This window comes from Giraffa tippelskirchi, chromosome 7 (assembly GCF_054371585.1).
Source record: "Giraffa tippelskirchi isolate mGirTip1 chromosome 7, T2T-mGirTip1v1.2.pri, whole genome shotgun sequence".
Lineage (NCBI taxonomy): Eukaryota > Metazoa > Chordata > Mammalia > Artiodactyla > Giraffidae > Giraffa > Giraffa tippelskirchi.
Genome location: NC_137281.1, coordinates 96869609 through 96886755, shown reverse-complemented (window position 1 = coordinate 96886755; position 17147 = coordinate 96869609). Strand labels below are relative to the sequence as shown.

Below are 17147 nucleotides of genomic sequence, written 5' to 3'. Positions count from 1 at the left end.
TAAAAATAAATCTAAGAAAAGATAAATGAATGAATTTCACTTCATGGATTAGAAGATTCAGTACTGTCAAGATGTCAATTTCCCCCAAATTAATTTATGAATGCAAGACAATGTCAATCAAAATTCTAGGAGTTTTGTGGAAATTGATAAGTGAAGTGAAAGTGGCTCAGTCGTTCTCGACTCTTTGTGACCCCATGGATTATACAGTCCATGGAATTCTCCAGGCCAGGATACTGGAGTGGATAGCCATTCCCTTCTCCAGGGGATCATCCCAACCCAGGGATCGAACCCAGGTCTCCCGCATTGCAGGAGGATTCTTCACCAATTGAACCACCAAGGAAGCCCAAAGTGAAAGTTGCTCAGTTGTGTCCCGACTCTTTGCGACCCCATGGACTATACAATCAATGGAATTCTCCAGGCCAGAACACTGGAGTGGTAGCCTATCCCTTCGCCAGTGGATCTTCCCGACGCAGGAATTGAATTGGGGTCTTCTGCATTGCAGCCGGATTCTTTACTAGCTGAGCTAAAAGCTGACTGTAAAATTTACATAGGTCAAGAAAAACAAGATCTTAAAAGACAAAGCTGGGGGACATTAATTCCCAGATCCCAGAATTATTATAAAACTACTGTAATTTTAAAAGTGTGGTGCTGGTATAAAAAAAGACAAATAGGCTAAGGGAACACAACAGAGATTAGAGATAGATCCATCCATATACAGCTACATGACAAAGCTGAAAATGAATGCAGCTCTTTCAGGAGGCACAGATTAGATTTTTCATAAAATATCTTCATAGTCTGGTAAGGATATGCAAAGATTTCTTATACAAGACAGAAACCATAGAGGGAAAGATCACTAAACTATTCTTCTATTAAAATGAGGAACTCTTACTCAGCAAAAGACATTATTAAGAGAGTAAAAAGATCACCAGAGAGAAGATACCTGTAATACACATATCCAACAAAGGATTTATTTCCAAAATAAAAAGGAAATGCCTATAAATCATTAGGAAAAAAGACATCTCAATTTTAAGATGTACTTGCAAAATACTTGAACAAGTACTTGAGAAAACAGAATTTCTAAAGTGTCAATAAGCATATGAAAAAAGTTGCTCAATATTGGTAGTAATCAGGAAAGTAAGAATTAAAATCACAATAAAATACTATTTTATTTCCAGTAAGTGACTAAATTGGAAAAACAGGTAGGGGATCTATACCAAGCTTTCAGGAAAATTCCCACCACTAGCATGGCACATAACTTTGGAATTTTTTGTTTTTAAGTAAAATTGACAGTCCATAGAAATGCACTGTTTAAGCTGTGATTTCCTGTGTCTTCTGGTAGAATGTATGTGTATCTAGGTTTGTGAATCAACAAACAAAATTAAGTCCAAGGTGTTTTGCAGAACATAAGACCCCAACAATTTGGCTCTTGTTCTCCCTGCCTCTCTTTTTCACCCTCCATGTTATTTTCCCTGTAGATCATGCACATCTCTGTTCATACTGCTTCAGGGTATCGACTAAATGTTTATATCACTTCCACCACCCTCAAATTTATATGAAACCCTAACCCCCAATGTGACAGGATATGGAGATGGCACCTTCAGGAGGTAGTTAGGTCATGAAGGTGTGATCCTGGTATGATAGGATTAGTGCCCTTATAAGAGACACCAGAAAGCTTGCTCAGGTGTGTGTTCTCTGGCATGTGAGAACAGAGACAAAGCTGCTGTCCACAATCCAGGAAGAGAGCCCTCACTAGGAATCAACCAGCTGGTACCCTAACCTTGGATTTCCAAACCTTCAGAACTGTGAGAAAAAAATTATTATTTAATCCACTCAGATTATGGTATTTTGTCATGGCAGACCATGCTGTCTAAAGTTCAACATTCACCCTCCTGCTCTTCCTGTGTCTTCCCCTCAATTTTCATCACCAGACCCACCTTCTTCAATAGGTTAACAACTTTTCTTATTCTTGAAAAGTTCAGGTGTTATCTTAAGGACAGAAAATCTCATCTTCCACAAGTTCAATCCCCCTATCCTTGCTCCCATATCACTATGAGTATTTATCTATTACCCAATCAGAAACTCTTTTAAAACAGAAACTATGGTTTATTTTTCTTTGTATCGCTCTCCTGGATAATGAAAATGTAACTAAGACCTTTTCACCTTTATAATCAAAAAATTTAAAGTCAAACTTATGACTTAATCATTATACCTGTATAGGACATTGTGACTTAAATATTATTTCATTCTGAATTTTATTCACTATAAATCTTATTCTCCTGAGTTTCTGTTGTCTGTCTAGTAAAGGGCAGACGGTCTTAATGTTCTTCTTCAACATATCCAATTTCTAGACATCACGAATAACATACTGAAAATTATTTATTTTCTCACCTGATTGGCTTGGCTGCGCAGGTAGACACTTCTGGCATTCAGACCTTCAAAGGGAGAAGGTCTTGAGCTTCTGTAAGGCTCACTGGTAACCACAGTATCTTGATGGAAAAGATGATCTTTCACTAGAGAACTGGAAGTATCTTCTTCAGCTGCCTAATGGGAACAATCCCCAACTCATTAGTTGCCAGAATATGAAAACAACAACAAAATAAAATACCTTCACTAACAAGAATTCAGCAAGTTGGTCAATATGTAGCACCATCATTGTGTATGGCAGTTCCCCAAAATCAAATGCACATTATGAAGCCATGTCAAAATAAAAGAATATGAATTAAAAAAAAAAAAAAACTTTACGAGCAAAATGGACTGTCTTATAGAAAACAATATAGGATGAATCAGAAGGTTAACCATGCCATGTGAGAGATATATCTGATTATAGCAAAGCTGTTAATTATAACTAAAAGTAATATGTACACAGAAAGTGAAGAAATTATGAGGAAGAAAATGCAAATCAGTAAAATTGTTACTTTGAAAACTTTCTTTAAAAACTGTTTTTTACACAGTACCAAGGACTGTACTGTATTATATGAGGGATCAAAGAAGGAAGATGGTCGTCTATGATCTTGTTCAATAAGGGAATTAATTAATCAACCTGAATTTATGGATTACTTAGAAGGATTCAAATCATATACAAGACTTAGGGAAGGAGATATGTCAATCAATCACAGTCACGAATGAAATGCTTTGAAATTTCATAAACAATATTTCTGTGAAATAAATACTGAATAAGTGAAACTTAGCACATTAGAAAACAGAAAGTCCTGAGAAGGTTTTGTTTCTTTTCTTTTATTTAAGAAATGAGATAACTACTTGCTATTATTTTTCCCATTAGTATATAGTTATCTGGGAAGAAACAGTGACAATCAAGTAAAATGACAGTAATACTTTTACCGCCTCATTCTAAACTATTTATAGTAATCATAACAGGGCTAATATTTTTAAAAGGAGAAGCCTTTACAATCTATTTTATAAAAATAAAAAACATTAAAATTTGGCTTACTTTAAAATTAAACAATAAAACTCATTAAACGGCAAGATATTATAGATTTATAAATGCACATAATAGCCCTTGCTCTGAAACAAAGTAGTTTTGTGACATTTTATTTCTCTGGAACTCAGTTTTTTCAATTATTAAATAATTATAATACCTGTACAGTTTTAATACACGGGCTATTGTAAGGATTTAGTGAGATAACATATATGAAAATGCTCTGAAAACTAAAAGCTGCTATTTTATCAGGAAGTAGTCAATTAAACTCTAAAAATGTATCTGAGAATCTACTGTCTACTGAAAACTAACTGTGTCAAGCCCGGTTAATTGCTATTTTTATATAATTTTCCTAATAGTTGTCTCCAGTGTTATGACAATGCTCAGTTACTGCAAAGGAGTTGGCTAGATAATGGTATCCAGCCAACATTCTTTCAAAATGCATGATAAAAGTTGAGAAGAATAAAAAAAAAAAATTCAGGAAATATATTTGTTCCAGAGAGTTTTCAAAATAAATGACCCAAGTAATTGTCAAAAATCATAAACAACTTGAATAGAAGAAAACAACAAGAACAAAAAGGTTTAGAGAAAGGGCCTAGGTTGAAACCCTATCTTATCCACTTAAGGTATAAAATTTAAGCAACTGACCTTTCTAAATCACAATTCCTTTTTATTATAAACTGGGTACAATATTTGTATTAAAAATCTAAGGGTCAGCTGAGATACTCAAAGAGATTAAAAGCTATAAATAAGCACAAACTGCAGTATTAGTCGTAATATCAGGAATGGTCATAAACTAATTATGCTTTTTATGGTGACAACTATTTGCATCAGGTCATCTTTACTGCATTCTAATCTAACGGAAGTCATTTAACAACTGTAAAATAAAACTTACTTAAAAATATGTATCTGAACAAATACAAAACGGTTTCACGACCCAGTGTTTTACTGTATGACTTAGGTTAATTATACTTACATTCTGTACATTAAACAGTAAATACATTCCTTTTTGATTAAATACATTTTTAAAGGGAAATATAACAAGCATTATTTCATTATTAAACAAACAAAAATGTAGCTGATAGTTAGGTAATAAATGATTTAGTTCAACTATTAAATGCTTACCAAAATACCTGGAATTAACCTATTAGAATTACTTCATACTGCACAGTAAATTTACAGCTATACACCTCAAAATGTCTCAGTTAATAAAATAACTAAAACATCTTTCAAGAGTCTGGTAAAACAAATAAACCTTCATTGTTTGAAAACGTACAATCTACAATCTACAATAAGGGATATACTATCTGTGAATTGTGAGAAACTAACATTTGTAGAGAATCTTTAACAGGAAAAGGGCATTTTTGTACTACTTAACTGTATCCTTTTCAGCAAGTTTAAATTTAGATGTCTGTTAAGCTGACGAAGTTAAAAAAAAAAAATGTGGTGATAGGAGAATGGTCATTCTCATTCACTGCTAAGAGTAAAATCTGGGCCAACCAGTTTTGAATAGCAATTTTAATAAAATATATCAAAAGCTTTAAAAACATGTATACATTTTGACCATTTACGCAATCTAGTAAAGAAAAAAAATGTACTAAATGGAAAGAGCTTTAGGCATAAAATATTTTTCTCAGAAAATTTTTTAATAGTAAAAACGAAGAAACAACTTTAATGTCCCAAATTAAGGGGATGGTTATGTAATTTATGGTATGTCCACTTAACGTAATGAGTGGTCAATTGAAATTAGACTTATGAATAATATCTACTTTGTGGAGAATTACTCAATGCTAAAAAGTCAGTATATAGAATTTTATTTACACTATTTTAAGCATGAAAAGATAAAAGATTTAAAGGATATAAAATGAATGCTAATACTATTCCTGAGTATGATTATGAACACTTTTCCAATTTTCAAGAGGTGGTTCACTTTTTATAAGGTGGGTTTCTTTTAAAATCTAGGTATATACTTTCTCCCTTTATTCTGATGTAAAATCACAGTATTTTAAAATATAACACAATTATATTCTATCAAAATATTCAAATAATTCAATTAACTAATGAACCAGTCTAAGTAGATCCCCTCCCCCCTCCACCCCAGCCACTCTGTATCTGAAATAATAAACGGAGACATTGTTCAAGCCTTGTTTCAAATCCTTCAGATTTGAAGGCAGAATATCTCTTTTGGTCAATAAAATAAAATAATTTTCAAAAACAAGCTAAAATTCTGAGTGTTTTTCAAATCCATTTTCTCTTCTCCATAACCACTTAGCTACTCTCTTAATGCAAGCTCTCATTATCTTTTTTGCCTCTCTTATTTTAGCAGTTTTCTAAATGATTGCCTTGTAAAATAAATAAATAAATAAATGATTGCCTTGTGAAAGTTTAGGCATGCAAATTTGTTGATTTTCCCACTCAGAATCCTTATAAGGTATCCAATTATCAAAGTTCTGTTGGGGAGCCCTATACACACTGGAAAATAGAGGGCAGAGAATCATTACTGTCTGGGGAATGCTTTGATAAGATAAACAATTTATACAATCCATAGAAATGGGCTCTCTCACCCTAGAAGCACTGAGATACAAGATAAAGTCCAGTTTATTTCATAGAAAAAGAAACACAATAAATACATGAAAAGATGGTGGATTTCAATTAAAGATTCAAAACTATGATGCCAATTTTTTATACAGACTAGAAAGGATGGAAAATATACATAATAACACCTGATACTGGGAAGGGTATGGAGAAATAATATTTTGTACTTTTGGTGCGAGTGCCATTGTTCTTTGAGAAGCTTTTATACAGATACATATATAAACAAATAATCATTAATCATCTTAGCACTCTTTTTTAACAAAAAAAGATAAGAAAAAAGAAAATATCCTATGGCTGTATGACCATGGGACTAAAAATTTATGATATATATATATGATAAATTCTAAAAGCCATTAAAAAGGTCTGTATGCAGTACTCACAAGAATTGCTAAATGAAAAAAAGCTAGGTATACAACTGTTAATACGACATGATCCTATTTGTCAAATTGAAGGGATGGATAAATAGATATTTTAAAATTTTATCAGTATAAGGAAGGGTATACACCAAATCACTGACATTTCCCTTAGGAAATATTTTATATAAAGGACTACGGACATAATAACATAAAGGTAATAAAGTAAATATGTGCAAAGTTTTCACCCAAGTTCGAAAAGAGAAATAAGACAACAAATAATATCAATATGACAACAGCATCCCCTATCTATACCACTTGGATACGAAAATATTACCTTGAAGTAGTTGTTTATTGTCCGATTTCTTATGCTTCTGTACAGTTTTACCATAAAAATACTATTTATAAACAATATTTAGTTATAGATGTTTCTGGATTTTGACTGATACCATGCTACTCGGGACATTATGGAACCTGCTTTTCTTGCTCAACTTTTTTGCATGAAATTTATTTATGTTGACATATGCAGCAAGAGCTCACTCATTTTCACTTGTAGTGTTGACAGCCAACATATATTAAGCATTTTCTATGTATCAGACATTGTCCCAAGTACTTAACATGATTTAATTCATTTAATCCTCACAACAACCCTTCAAGGTAGTTGGGATTATTTTGTCTCTACTCAGCAAGAGGAAACTAAAGCTTAAAGAGATTATGTAACTTGCCTAAGATAAAACACTTAATTTTTTGCTATTTCAAACAACAGTGCTAACAACATTCTTCTACAGGCCTCATGATACACATTTAAAAGAATTTTTCTGGTACCTATACTACAGGTAGAGATGCTGGATTGTAAGACACATGCATGCTCTGATTTATAATTATTTTCCCAAGTGGTTTTAACAATTTACATATCCACAAACAATGTTCTACATTCTAAGACTAGGCATTATCACAACTTTCTTATTTATGGATATGCTATTTAATTTCTATAATAATGAATTAGGCCTCACTAAAACTTAAGTGTTTTCTTTACATGAACAAGAAATCTTGACAATGAACAAAAGCACTAACAAATGCATGTGTAAGTTTGTCACTTTACCGTGGTTCCTACTCCACGGTTTTATAATCACTTTTTGTTTAAGATATACTTACCACCCTGTTTCTCTCCAGGACCATCTGACATTTCACAATTCTGATTCTTTGTACATGTCATTTCCTCTGCCCACAAAGACTATCTTCTATTTTCTACTAGAAAAACTCCTTTTCAGAGTTTGGGATTAACATATACACACTACCATATATAAAAGAGATAAACAACAAGGACGTACTACGTAGCATACTCTAGTCAATATTCTATAATCACCTATATGGGAAATGAATCTAAAAAGAATGGATATATGTCTGTTACTCCACTCCAAAGTTACTTCCTCCTCTGAATTTCCTCAAAAATACTTCTGTCACCCTATACTCTGTGTTCTATCATTTGTATTTCTCCCATTAGCCAGTAATGAGACTCTGTCTCTGTTTTATCCCTAGAGCTTAGAACTTTTTCTGACACACAGTGAGTACCCTATAAATTATCAGCAATAATTTATATCCACAAGTCAGATAACATTACATTAATATAGACCCTTGGGAGTAAATACAGCAATAGAAAAAAGCAGAAAAATAACTCCTTAAACAACAAAAAGTCTGCACCCACAAAAGAAATAATTTTAAAAAATAACTAAAAAGTTCAAATTACCAAAAAAAAGCTTCTTCACCACCTCATGGAATAGCACCTATTATTATTTGACATATATCTTTCTAGACTTAATACATGTCTATTGTTTTCTTTGTGTTCAGTTGCCCAGTCGTGTCCAACTCTTTGCAACCCCAACGACTGCAGCATGCCAGGCCTCCTTTTCCCTCACCATTTCCCAGAGGTTGCCCAAGTTCATGTCCACTGAATCAGTGATGTCATCCAACCGTCTCATCCTCTGTTGCCCTCTTCTGCTTTCAATCTTTCCCAGCACCAGGGTCTTTCTCAAAGAGTCACCTCTTCGCATCAGGTGGCCAAAGTACTGGAGCTTCAGCTTCAGCATCGATCTTTCCGAAGAGTATTCAGAGTTGATTTCCTTTAAGATTGACTGGTTTGATCCCCTTGCTGTCCAAGGGACTCTCAAGAGTCTTCTCTAGCACCACAGTTCAAAAGCATCAATTCTTTGGAGCTCAGTTTTCTTTATAGTCCAACTCTCACGTCCATACTTGAAATGGAAAAAACATAGCTTTGACTAGACCGGCCTTTGTCGGTTATGTCTCTGCTTTTTAATATGCTGTGTAGGTTTCTCAAAGCTTTTCTTACAAGGAGCGAGCATCTTTTAATTTCATGGCTGCAGTCACCATCCACGGTGATTTTGGAGCCCAAGAAAATAAAGTCTCTCACTGTTTCCATTGTTTCCCCATCTATCTGCCAGGCAGTGATGAGACTGGATGCCATGATCTTAGTTTTCTGAATGTTGAGTTTTAAACCAGTGTTTTCTCTCTCCTCTTGCACTGTCATCAAGAGGCTCTTTAGTTCCTCTTCACATTCTGCCATAAGGGTGGTCTCATCTGCATAACTAATGGTATTGATATTTCTTCCAGAAATATTGATTCCAGCTTGTGCTTCATCCAGCCCGGCGTTTCGCATGATGTACTCTGTGGCTCAGCTGGTAAAGAATCCGCTTACAATGCAGGAGACCTGAGTTCAATCCCTGGGTAGGGAAGATCCCCTGGAGGCTACCCACTCCAGTATTCTGGCCTGAAGAATTCCATGGACTATAACAGTCGCAAAGATTCGGACACAACTGAGCGACTTTCACTTCACTTCACTCTGCATATAAGTTAAATAAGTAGGATGACAATACACAGCCTTGACATACTGCTTTCCTAATTTGAAACCAGTCCGTTGTTTCATGTCCAGTTTTAACTGTTGCTTCTTATCCTGCATACAGATTTCTCAGAAGGTAGGTAAGGTGGTCTGGTATTCCCATCTCTTGAAGAATTTCTCCACAGTTTGGTGTCCACACAAAGGCTTTAGTGTAGTCAATGAAGCAGATGTTTTTCTAGAATTCTCTTGCTTTTTCTATGATCCAATGGATGTTGGCACTTTGATCTCTGATTCCTCTGCCTTTTCTAAATCCAGCTTGAACATCTGGAAGTTCACGACTCACATACTGTTGAAGCCTTGCTGCGAGAATTTTGAGCATTACTTTGCTAGTGACTTCAGCAAAACGTGAACAGTGAACTTCCAGATGTTCAAGCTGGTTTTAGACAAGGCAGAGGAATCAGAGATCAAATTGCCAACATCCACTGGATCATCGGAAAAGTAAGAGAGTTCCAGAAAAACACCTATTTCTGCTTTATAGACTATGCCAAAGCCTTTGACTATGTGGATCACAATAAACTGTGGAAAATTCTGAAAGAGATGGGTATACCAGACCATCTGACCTGCCTCTTGAGAAACCTGTATGCAGGTCAGGAAGCAACAGTTAGAACTGGACATGGAACAACAGACTGGTTCCAAATAGGAAAAGGAGTACATCAAGGCTGTATATTGCACCCTGCTTATTTAACTTATATGCAGAGTACATCATGAGAAACTCTGGGCTGGAAGAAGCACAAGTTAGAATCAAGATTGCCAGGAGAAATATCAATAACCTCAGATACGCAGATAACACCACCCTTATGGCAGAAAGCAAAGAACTAAAGAGCCTCTTGATGAAAGTGAAAGAGAGTGAAAAAGTTGGCTTACGGCTCAACACTCAGAAAACTAAGATCATGGCATCTGGTCCCATCACTTCATGGCAAGTAGATGGGGAAACAGTGGAAACAGTGTCAGACTTTATTTTTCTGGGCCTCAAAATCACTGCAGATGGTGATTGCAGCCATGAAATTAAAAGACGCGTACTCCTTGGAAGGAAAGTTATGACCAAGCTAGATAGCATATTTAAAAGCAGAGACATTACTTTGCCAACAAAGGTCCATCTAGTCAAGACTACGGTTTTTCCAATAGTCATGTATGGATGTGAGAGTTGGACGGTGAAGAAGGCTGAGCGCCGATGAACTGATGCTTTTGAACTGTGGTGTTGGAGAAGACTCTTGAGAGTCCCTTGGACTGCAAAAAGATCCAACCAGTCCATCCTAAAGGAGATCGGTCCTGGATGTTCATCGGAAGGACTGATGTTGAAGCTGAAACTCCAATACTTTGGTCACCTAATGCAAAGAGTTGACTCATTGGAAAAGACCCTAATGCTGGGAAGGATTTGGGGCAGGAGGAGAAGAGGACGACAGAGGATGAGATGGCTGGATAGCATCATCGACTCGATGGGCATGAGTTTGGGTAGACCCTGGGAGTCGGTGATGGACAGGGAAGCCTGGCGTGCTGTGATTCATGGGGCTGCAAAGAGTCAGACACAATTGAGCAACTGAACTAAACTGAGATGAGTGCAATTGTGTGGTAGTAGTTTGAACATTCTTTGTCATTGGAATGAAAACTGACCTTTTCCAGTCCTGTGGTCACTGCTGAGTTTTCCAAACTTGTGAGCATATTGAATGCAGCACCTTCACAGCATCATCTTTTAGGATTTGAAATAGTGCAAGTGGAATTCCATCACCTCCACTAGCTTTGTTCATAGTGATGTTTCCTAAGGCCCACCTGACTTCGCATTCCAGGATGTCTGGCTCTAGGTGAGTGATCACACCATCGTGGTTATCTGGGTCATGAAGATCTTTTTTGTATACTTCTCTGTATTCTTGCCATCTCTTCTTAATATCTTCTGCTTCTGTCAGGTCTATACCATTTCTGTCCTTTATTGTGCCCACCTTTACGTGAAATGTTCTCTTGGTTTCTGTAATTTTCTTGAAGAGATCTCGTCTTTCCCATTCTATTATTTTCCTCTATTTCCTTGCACTGATCACTAAGGAAGGCTTTCTTATCTCTCCTTGCTGTTCTTCGGAACTCTGCATTCAAATGGGTATATCTTTCCTTTTCTCCTTTGCCTTTAGCTTCTCTTCTTTTTTCAGCTATTTGTAAGGCCTCCTCAGACAACCATTTTGCCTTTTTGCATTTTGTTTTCTTGGGGATGGTCTTGATCACTGCCTCCAATACAATGTCACGAACCTCCATCCATAGTTCTTCAAGCACTCTACCAGATCTAATCCCTTGAATCTATTTGTCACTTCTACTGTATAATTATAACGGATTTGATTTATGTCATACCTGAATGGTCTAGTGGTTTTCCCTACTTTGTATTTGAATACAACAGAAAAACTTAGGCAGAAGTACCCCAAATCTTTAAAACAGCAACTACCTTTGGGGTAGGGATAAATGATTCCTGATTTCTTCTTTATAGTTTTCTAACTATCCAAATATTCTACATGAAGATAAGTTTAAGAGTCAAGAAAAAAAAATCAATGACAAACATTATGCAAAAAGATTATATACAGTTTTTCTCTCTTGTTAGTAATTAAATAAAAGTCAGTCTGAAATATAAAAAGGTTACAGAAACTTAACTATAAGATACTGTTTAAAGTAAGATGGTGAGGGGGGTCACAGTAATATAAAATCCATTTTGCTAGTTCTAATAATTAACTTAGTTTTCAGATATAGAGCCATGTTCAAGTGCTACCACCTTTGAAAATGAATGCACGAACAATTCATATGCTCCTTAACTAAAGCAAATGACTTTAAAAAATAAAGGTACATCACAGTCCTTTTAATCATTTGGCTGAAAAATGACACTACTTAATTCTAAAAAAGGATAAGTTTGTCAAGTATTTCTCAGTGGTTAAGAGATAATATGATATGGTCTCACTTCAGATTAATTAGGTATCCTTCTTCTGCCCCAAAGCATGGAATCTGAGATCTTTCTTGTTCGTATAATCACAAACCAATCATGAGGCAAGTTTTATGGGTTGTTACCAACCGAGCATGTCTGAACAGTAAGAGCTGTTACAACTAATAACTCTGGTTGGAGAAACAGTTTAAAATAATCTTAAAGCAAATGTAAGCTAGCATTAAAACAACAACAACAAAACATCCCACCTTAATTGGCTTATTGGAATAGTGAAAGAAACTCAATGAAAAGAAAGAAACTCATATCTTACTACTGCTTGGGGTTCTTTGTTTTTTTAAAAACACCTTAGTTTTGAAGATTTTTCTTCAATAAACTTTTCCTAAGTACCAGCCATGTATGTGGTCAACTCTGTACTAAACATTAGGGATAAAAGATGAGCAAGATATGATTTTAAATCCAAATAATGATGTTATGACCCCCTTCAATGAAAGAGAAAGTGATTTATGATACTGATGAAGATAACTGCTGAAAGCTCAAAGTTGTCTACTGTAAATAATCAAATGTTTTGTGTAGTTATTAGAACAAAACAGCTACTCAAATCTTTATTGAGCAAATTAATATAATATTCAAAATGGAGAGGATTCCCACTCTGATATTCAAATCTTAAAAACATTTATGATGTAACTATAACAGTTATTTTCTTGGGGTTAAAAAGATAGTGGGTTATTCTTTTAAAGCCACTTTAGTTACCTTTGTAAATAATTACTAATAAAGTAAACCTAATATAATCACTATCATAAACTACAGTTAACCTGCACTCAAAAAAAAATTCAAAATGTTTATGTATGTCAAGTCCATCAGTGAATTACAAAACTTTAATCCTAATAAGGTGGCTAACTTAATTAGAATACTTTATAACCTCCAATACATTGCAAAATAAGAATGAGGTACTTGAAAACTTTAGCATATCACAAATATTGGCACTATGGTAAACTTAAGACTTTTGTCAGTTTAATCCTAGAAGTTGATTCTTTTCAAAAACTTCACATTTCACTAGCTTCTCAGTATCCTTCAAATCCTTTTGGTATAAATTAAGGTTAATATATCATATACACATCATCAGGCTCAGAATTTTTTTAAACTAATAAGAACTGATTTTTTCCTACCCGAACATACTTTTAGTTATAAAGGCACTATCAAACCAAGATGTAATACAATCTTCTTTTGAAAGATGGAATTTAGCCTAAGGTAGATGTGTATCTAAAGAAGTTAAGAATTCGAGTTAAGATAAAATGAACACGACTATAAATGTTAGCTTTCATTCTAATCATCTTCTTTTTCTGCTTATGTATTGGTTAGCTATGGCTGCATAATGAATTACCACAAAGAACATTTACTATCTGACAGCTTCTTTAAGTGAGAAATTTGGGAGCAACTTAGCTGATCATTGTTCCTGTTCACTAACAGGAATAAGTACACTTCCTCTCATTCTGAGGACCTGTGAACTAAAGAGATAAATTATCTGCCCCACATACAACCAAAATACAATGGTAGGACAGGCAGAGGATAACTGCTATAAAACCTTCTGGTTCAAAGTAAGAGAAAATGGAGTCGCTGATCCAAAGAAATTCTATAATCAAGGTGGGAATATGTTAGAAGTTCCTTGAATATGGGAATAATTCTCCAAAGCTCTTGGCTCTGCCCTTTGAGATTTTGCTTCTATGTCTGAGTTATCTTTCCATTTTATGAAATTTTACACGTACAACATTTTTAAACTTGCTTTCTGCCAGTAGAATTTTGGGGATCTAAGGGGCCACTCCTTAGGTTGGTGATATTTTTGTTAATTAACTCTTTTGAAAACTTTGTAGGTCTCTTGTGAATCTTACCAAGCTTCACTCTGTTAGACAAAAAGCGTAGTCATAAATCTGACTTAAACTCTTCTCTACTTCAAATTTCTGCTAAGGACACCCTCAATCTGCTGTAAGCCCTCTTACTTTGATTAAAAGGTTCTCTGAGGCTCATCTTACATCTTTCTGATTATATAGAAGAGATGTTAACAAAGGACTTTATAGTCAAAACACTGGCTTCATCTTTAGACAAACTTATCTGAGTGCGGTAGACTTATCTGCCTGGAAGCCATGTCCTAATTTTAGCATAGTTCAGCATATTGAGAGGATGAGAATTTTCAAAACCAGCAAGTCCTGCTTCTTTGTTTGTTTGCTTAGGAGTCCTTCCTGAGCCTGTTTCTGCCAACTTCTGTTTTATCAGTAAGCAGAAGTAGAACATTTTCTATTTCACGTATCAGTATAGGTGAAAGTATTGCTCCACTTCCTGCTACTATATAACAGTGATTTCCTTTCCTAGTTTCCAATATGGTTTTCTTCATTTTCATTTCAGTCCTCATCGGCAGTCTCTTCAAAGGCTTAACATTAAGCTTCTATCTACTGTCCCCAAGTTCAAATTATATGCCACATTTTAAAGTGCTTATTATGGCAACATCCCATTATGGGTAGCAAAATCTGTATCAGTAACAAATTATCCCCAAACCTGAAGGCTTAAAATGACATTTATTGTTTTAGTTTCTCTAGGTCATGAATTCAGGAACAGTTTAACTAGGTGGTTCTGACTCATTCCCTCCAGTAGCTACGGTTAAGACATTAGCTATGACTGGAGGCATCTGAAGTCTCATTTGGGGGTGAATGACCTGCATCCAAGATGGCTCATGAACATGTTTATTGTCACAAAGCTTCAGATTCTCACCACAAGAACATCTCTCGAGTTGCCTGAGTGTCCCCATGACACGACAGTTGGCATGCTCCAGTATGGTGAACTGAGAGAGCCAGAAAGAGGCTGCAACATCTCCTCTGGCCTACCTTTGGAAGTCATACTCTTCTCATTCCTACCACATGCTTTTTGTTAAGTAACAACCCACTAAGTATAGCACCTTCTCAAAGGGAAAAGAATCAGATTCCACCAAAAGGAATATAATTTAAGAATCTATTTTAAAAACATCATAGTAAGTAAAAACCAAGAATTAAAATTTGACATAAAAATTGCTCTTTGTAAAATTACATTTAAGTGGAAGCCTATTTTAGAGTCTCTAGTGACAATGCATATTTTCTACTTTATTATGAAAATAAAAACCAAGCAAGTGTCTAATGAAGATAAAATATAAATAACTGTTTTAGGGGTGTTTGTGTAACCTGCTGGACTGGGGGCATTAGAGAGACTTTACTATGAAGCAGAGATTCCAAGAAGCCAGCAACAGAATAACTACTCTTCTTGCTTTGATTATACAGTGATTCTCTTCACTAGGCTCCTCCTTTCTATTTCTGGGCTTCCCTGGTGGCTCAGAGGGTAAAGTGTCTGCCTACAATGTGGGAGACCCAGGTTTGATCCCTGGGTTGGGACGATCCCCTGGATCCCTTTCTATTTCTAAATTTTTACTTTTTTTTTTTTTTTGCCTCTGTGATAAATTTATTATTCCTCATTCATATCTTGCCCATTTTACTACTCCATACCAAAGACTTGACATATATGGCACTAGAAGGAAATAAGATTATGAAAATAAGACAATGGTTTTTACAAAACCATGCTGTGACATGTACAAAGTCTTGCAAACAAATGCTGCAGAAGTTATTCCTCTATACAATGTTATATGTAGAAATGAAGCAAAACCAAAGCAGAATGTTAAAAAACTCTTTTAATAGATGAACTTTACCTAAATTCACTCTCTTCATAGGGAGCAATTCAGAAAATGCTTCCCTATTTCCAGCCCCATATTTTCTTTGATTGCCGTGGTTATTGTTCAGTTGCTAAGCTGTGTCCGACTCTTTGTGACCCCATGAACTGCACCATACCAGGCTTCTCTGTCCATCACTGTCTCCAAGTCTGAGTAAACTCATGTCCATTGAGTCAGTGATGCCATCCAACCATCTCATCCTCTGTCATCCCCTTCTCCTCTTGCCCTCAATTTTTCCCAGCATCAGGGTCTTCTCCAATTAGTCAGTTCTTTGAATCAGGTGGCCAAAGTATTGGAGCTTCAGCTTCAGTCCTTCCAATGAATATTCAGACTGATTTCATTTAGGATTGACTGATTTGATCTCCGTGCAGTCCAAGGGACTCTCAAGAATCTTCTCTAGCACCACAGTTCGAAAGCATCAATTCTTCACCACTCAGCCTTCTTTATGGCCCAACTCTCACATCCATATATGACTACTGGAAAAACCATTTCTTTGACTATACAGACCTTTGTCAACAAAGTGATGTCTCTGCTTTTTAATATGCTAAGTTGGTTACAGCTTTTCTTCCAAGGAGCAACTGTCTTTTAATTTCATGGCTGCAGTCACTGTCCACATTGATTTTGGATCGTAAGAAAACGAAATCTGACACTGTTTTTCACATTTTCCCCATCTATTTGCCATGAAGTGATAGGACCTGGATGCCATGGTCTTAGTTTTTTGAATGTTGAGTTTTAAGCCAGCTTTTTCATTCTCCTCTTTTACCTCCATCAAGAGGCTCTTTAGTTCCTCTTCACTTTCTGCCATTAATTGGTATCATCTGCATAACTGAGGTTGTAGATATTTCTACTGGCAATCTAGATTCCAGCTTGTGATTCATCCAACCTGGCATTCGGCCTGATGTACTCCTTTCCCCATTTTGAACCAGTCTGTTGTTTCATGTCTGGTACTAACTTGTCCTGCATTAAGGCTGTGATTCATCCAGTCCAGCATTGCTTTCGTTGATACCAGAACAAAATAGAACTTTGGAAAACAACTAAAAAATATATTTATTTTGTATTTTATTACTTACTTATACCTAATTAACTGAAATTCACTGTTTATAAAATAATAACGCTGTCAATAAAATAAATAGATTCATATATTAAAACACAAATAAGAACTCTTAAATGTATAATAAATATAATGTGTTAGGATACAT

At 35.3% G+C, this 17147-nt stretch overlaps 1 protein-coding gene across 1 annotated transcript in view; it reads right to left on the bottom strand.

Annotated features, from left to right (window-relative positions):
- Positions 1 to 17147, bottom strand: part of SPRED1 (sprouty related EVH1 domain containing 1) — a 116626-nt gene that overhangs the window by 12262 nt on the left and 87217 nt on the right. The window contains exon 5 of the mRNA XM_081507145.1: positions 2389 to 2541. Coding sequence (XP_081363271.1) covers positions 2389 to 2541 — 153 coding nt within the window. The remainder of the gene's footprint in view (positions 1 to 2388; positions 2542 to 17147) is intronic.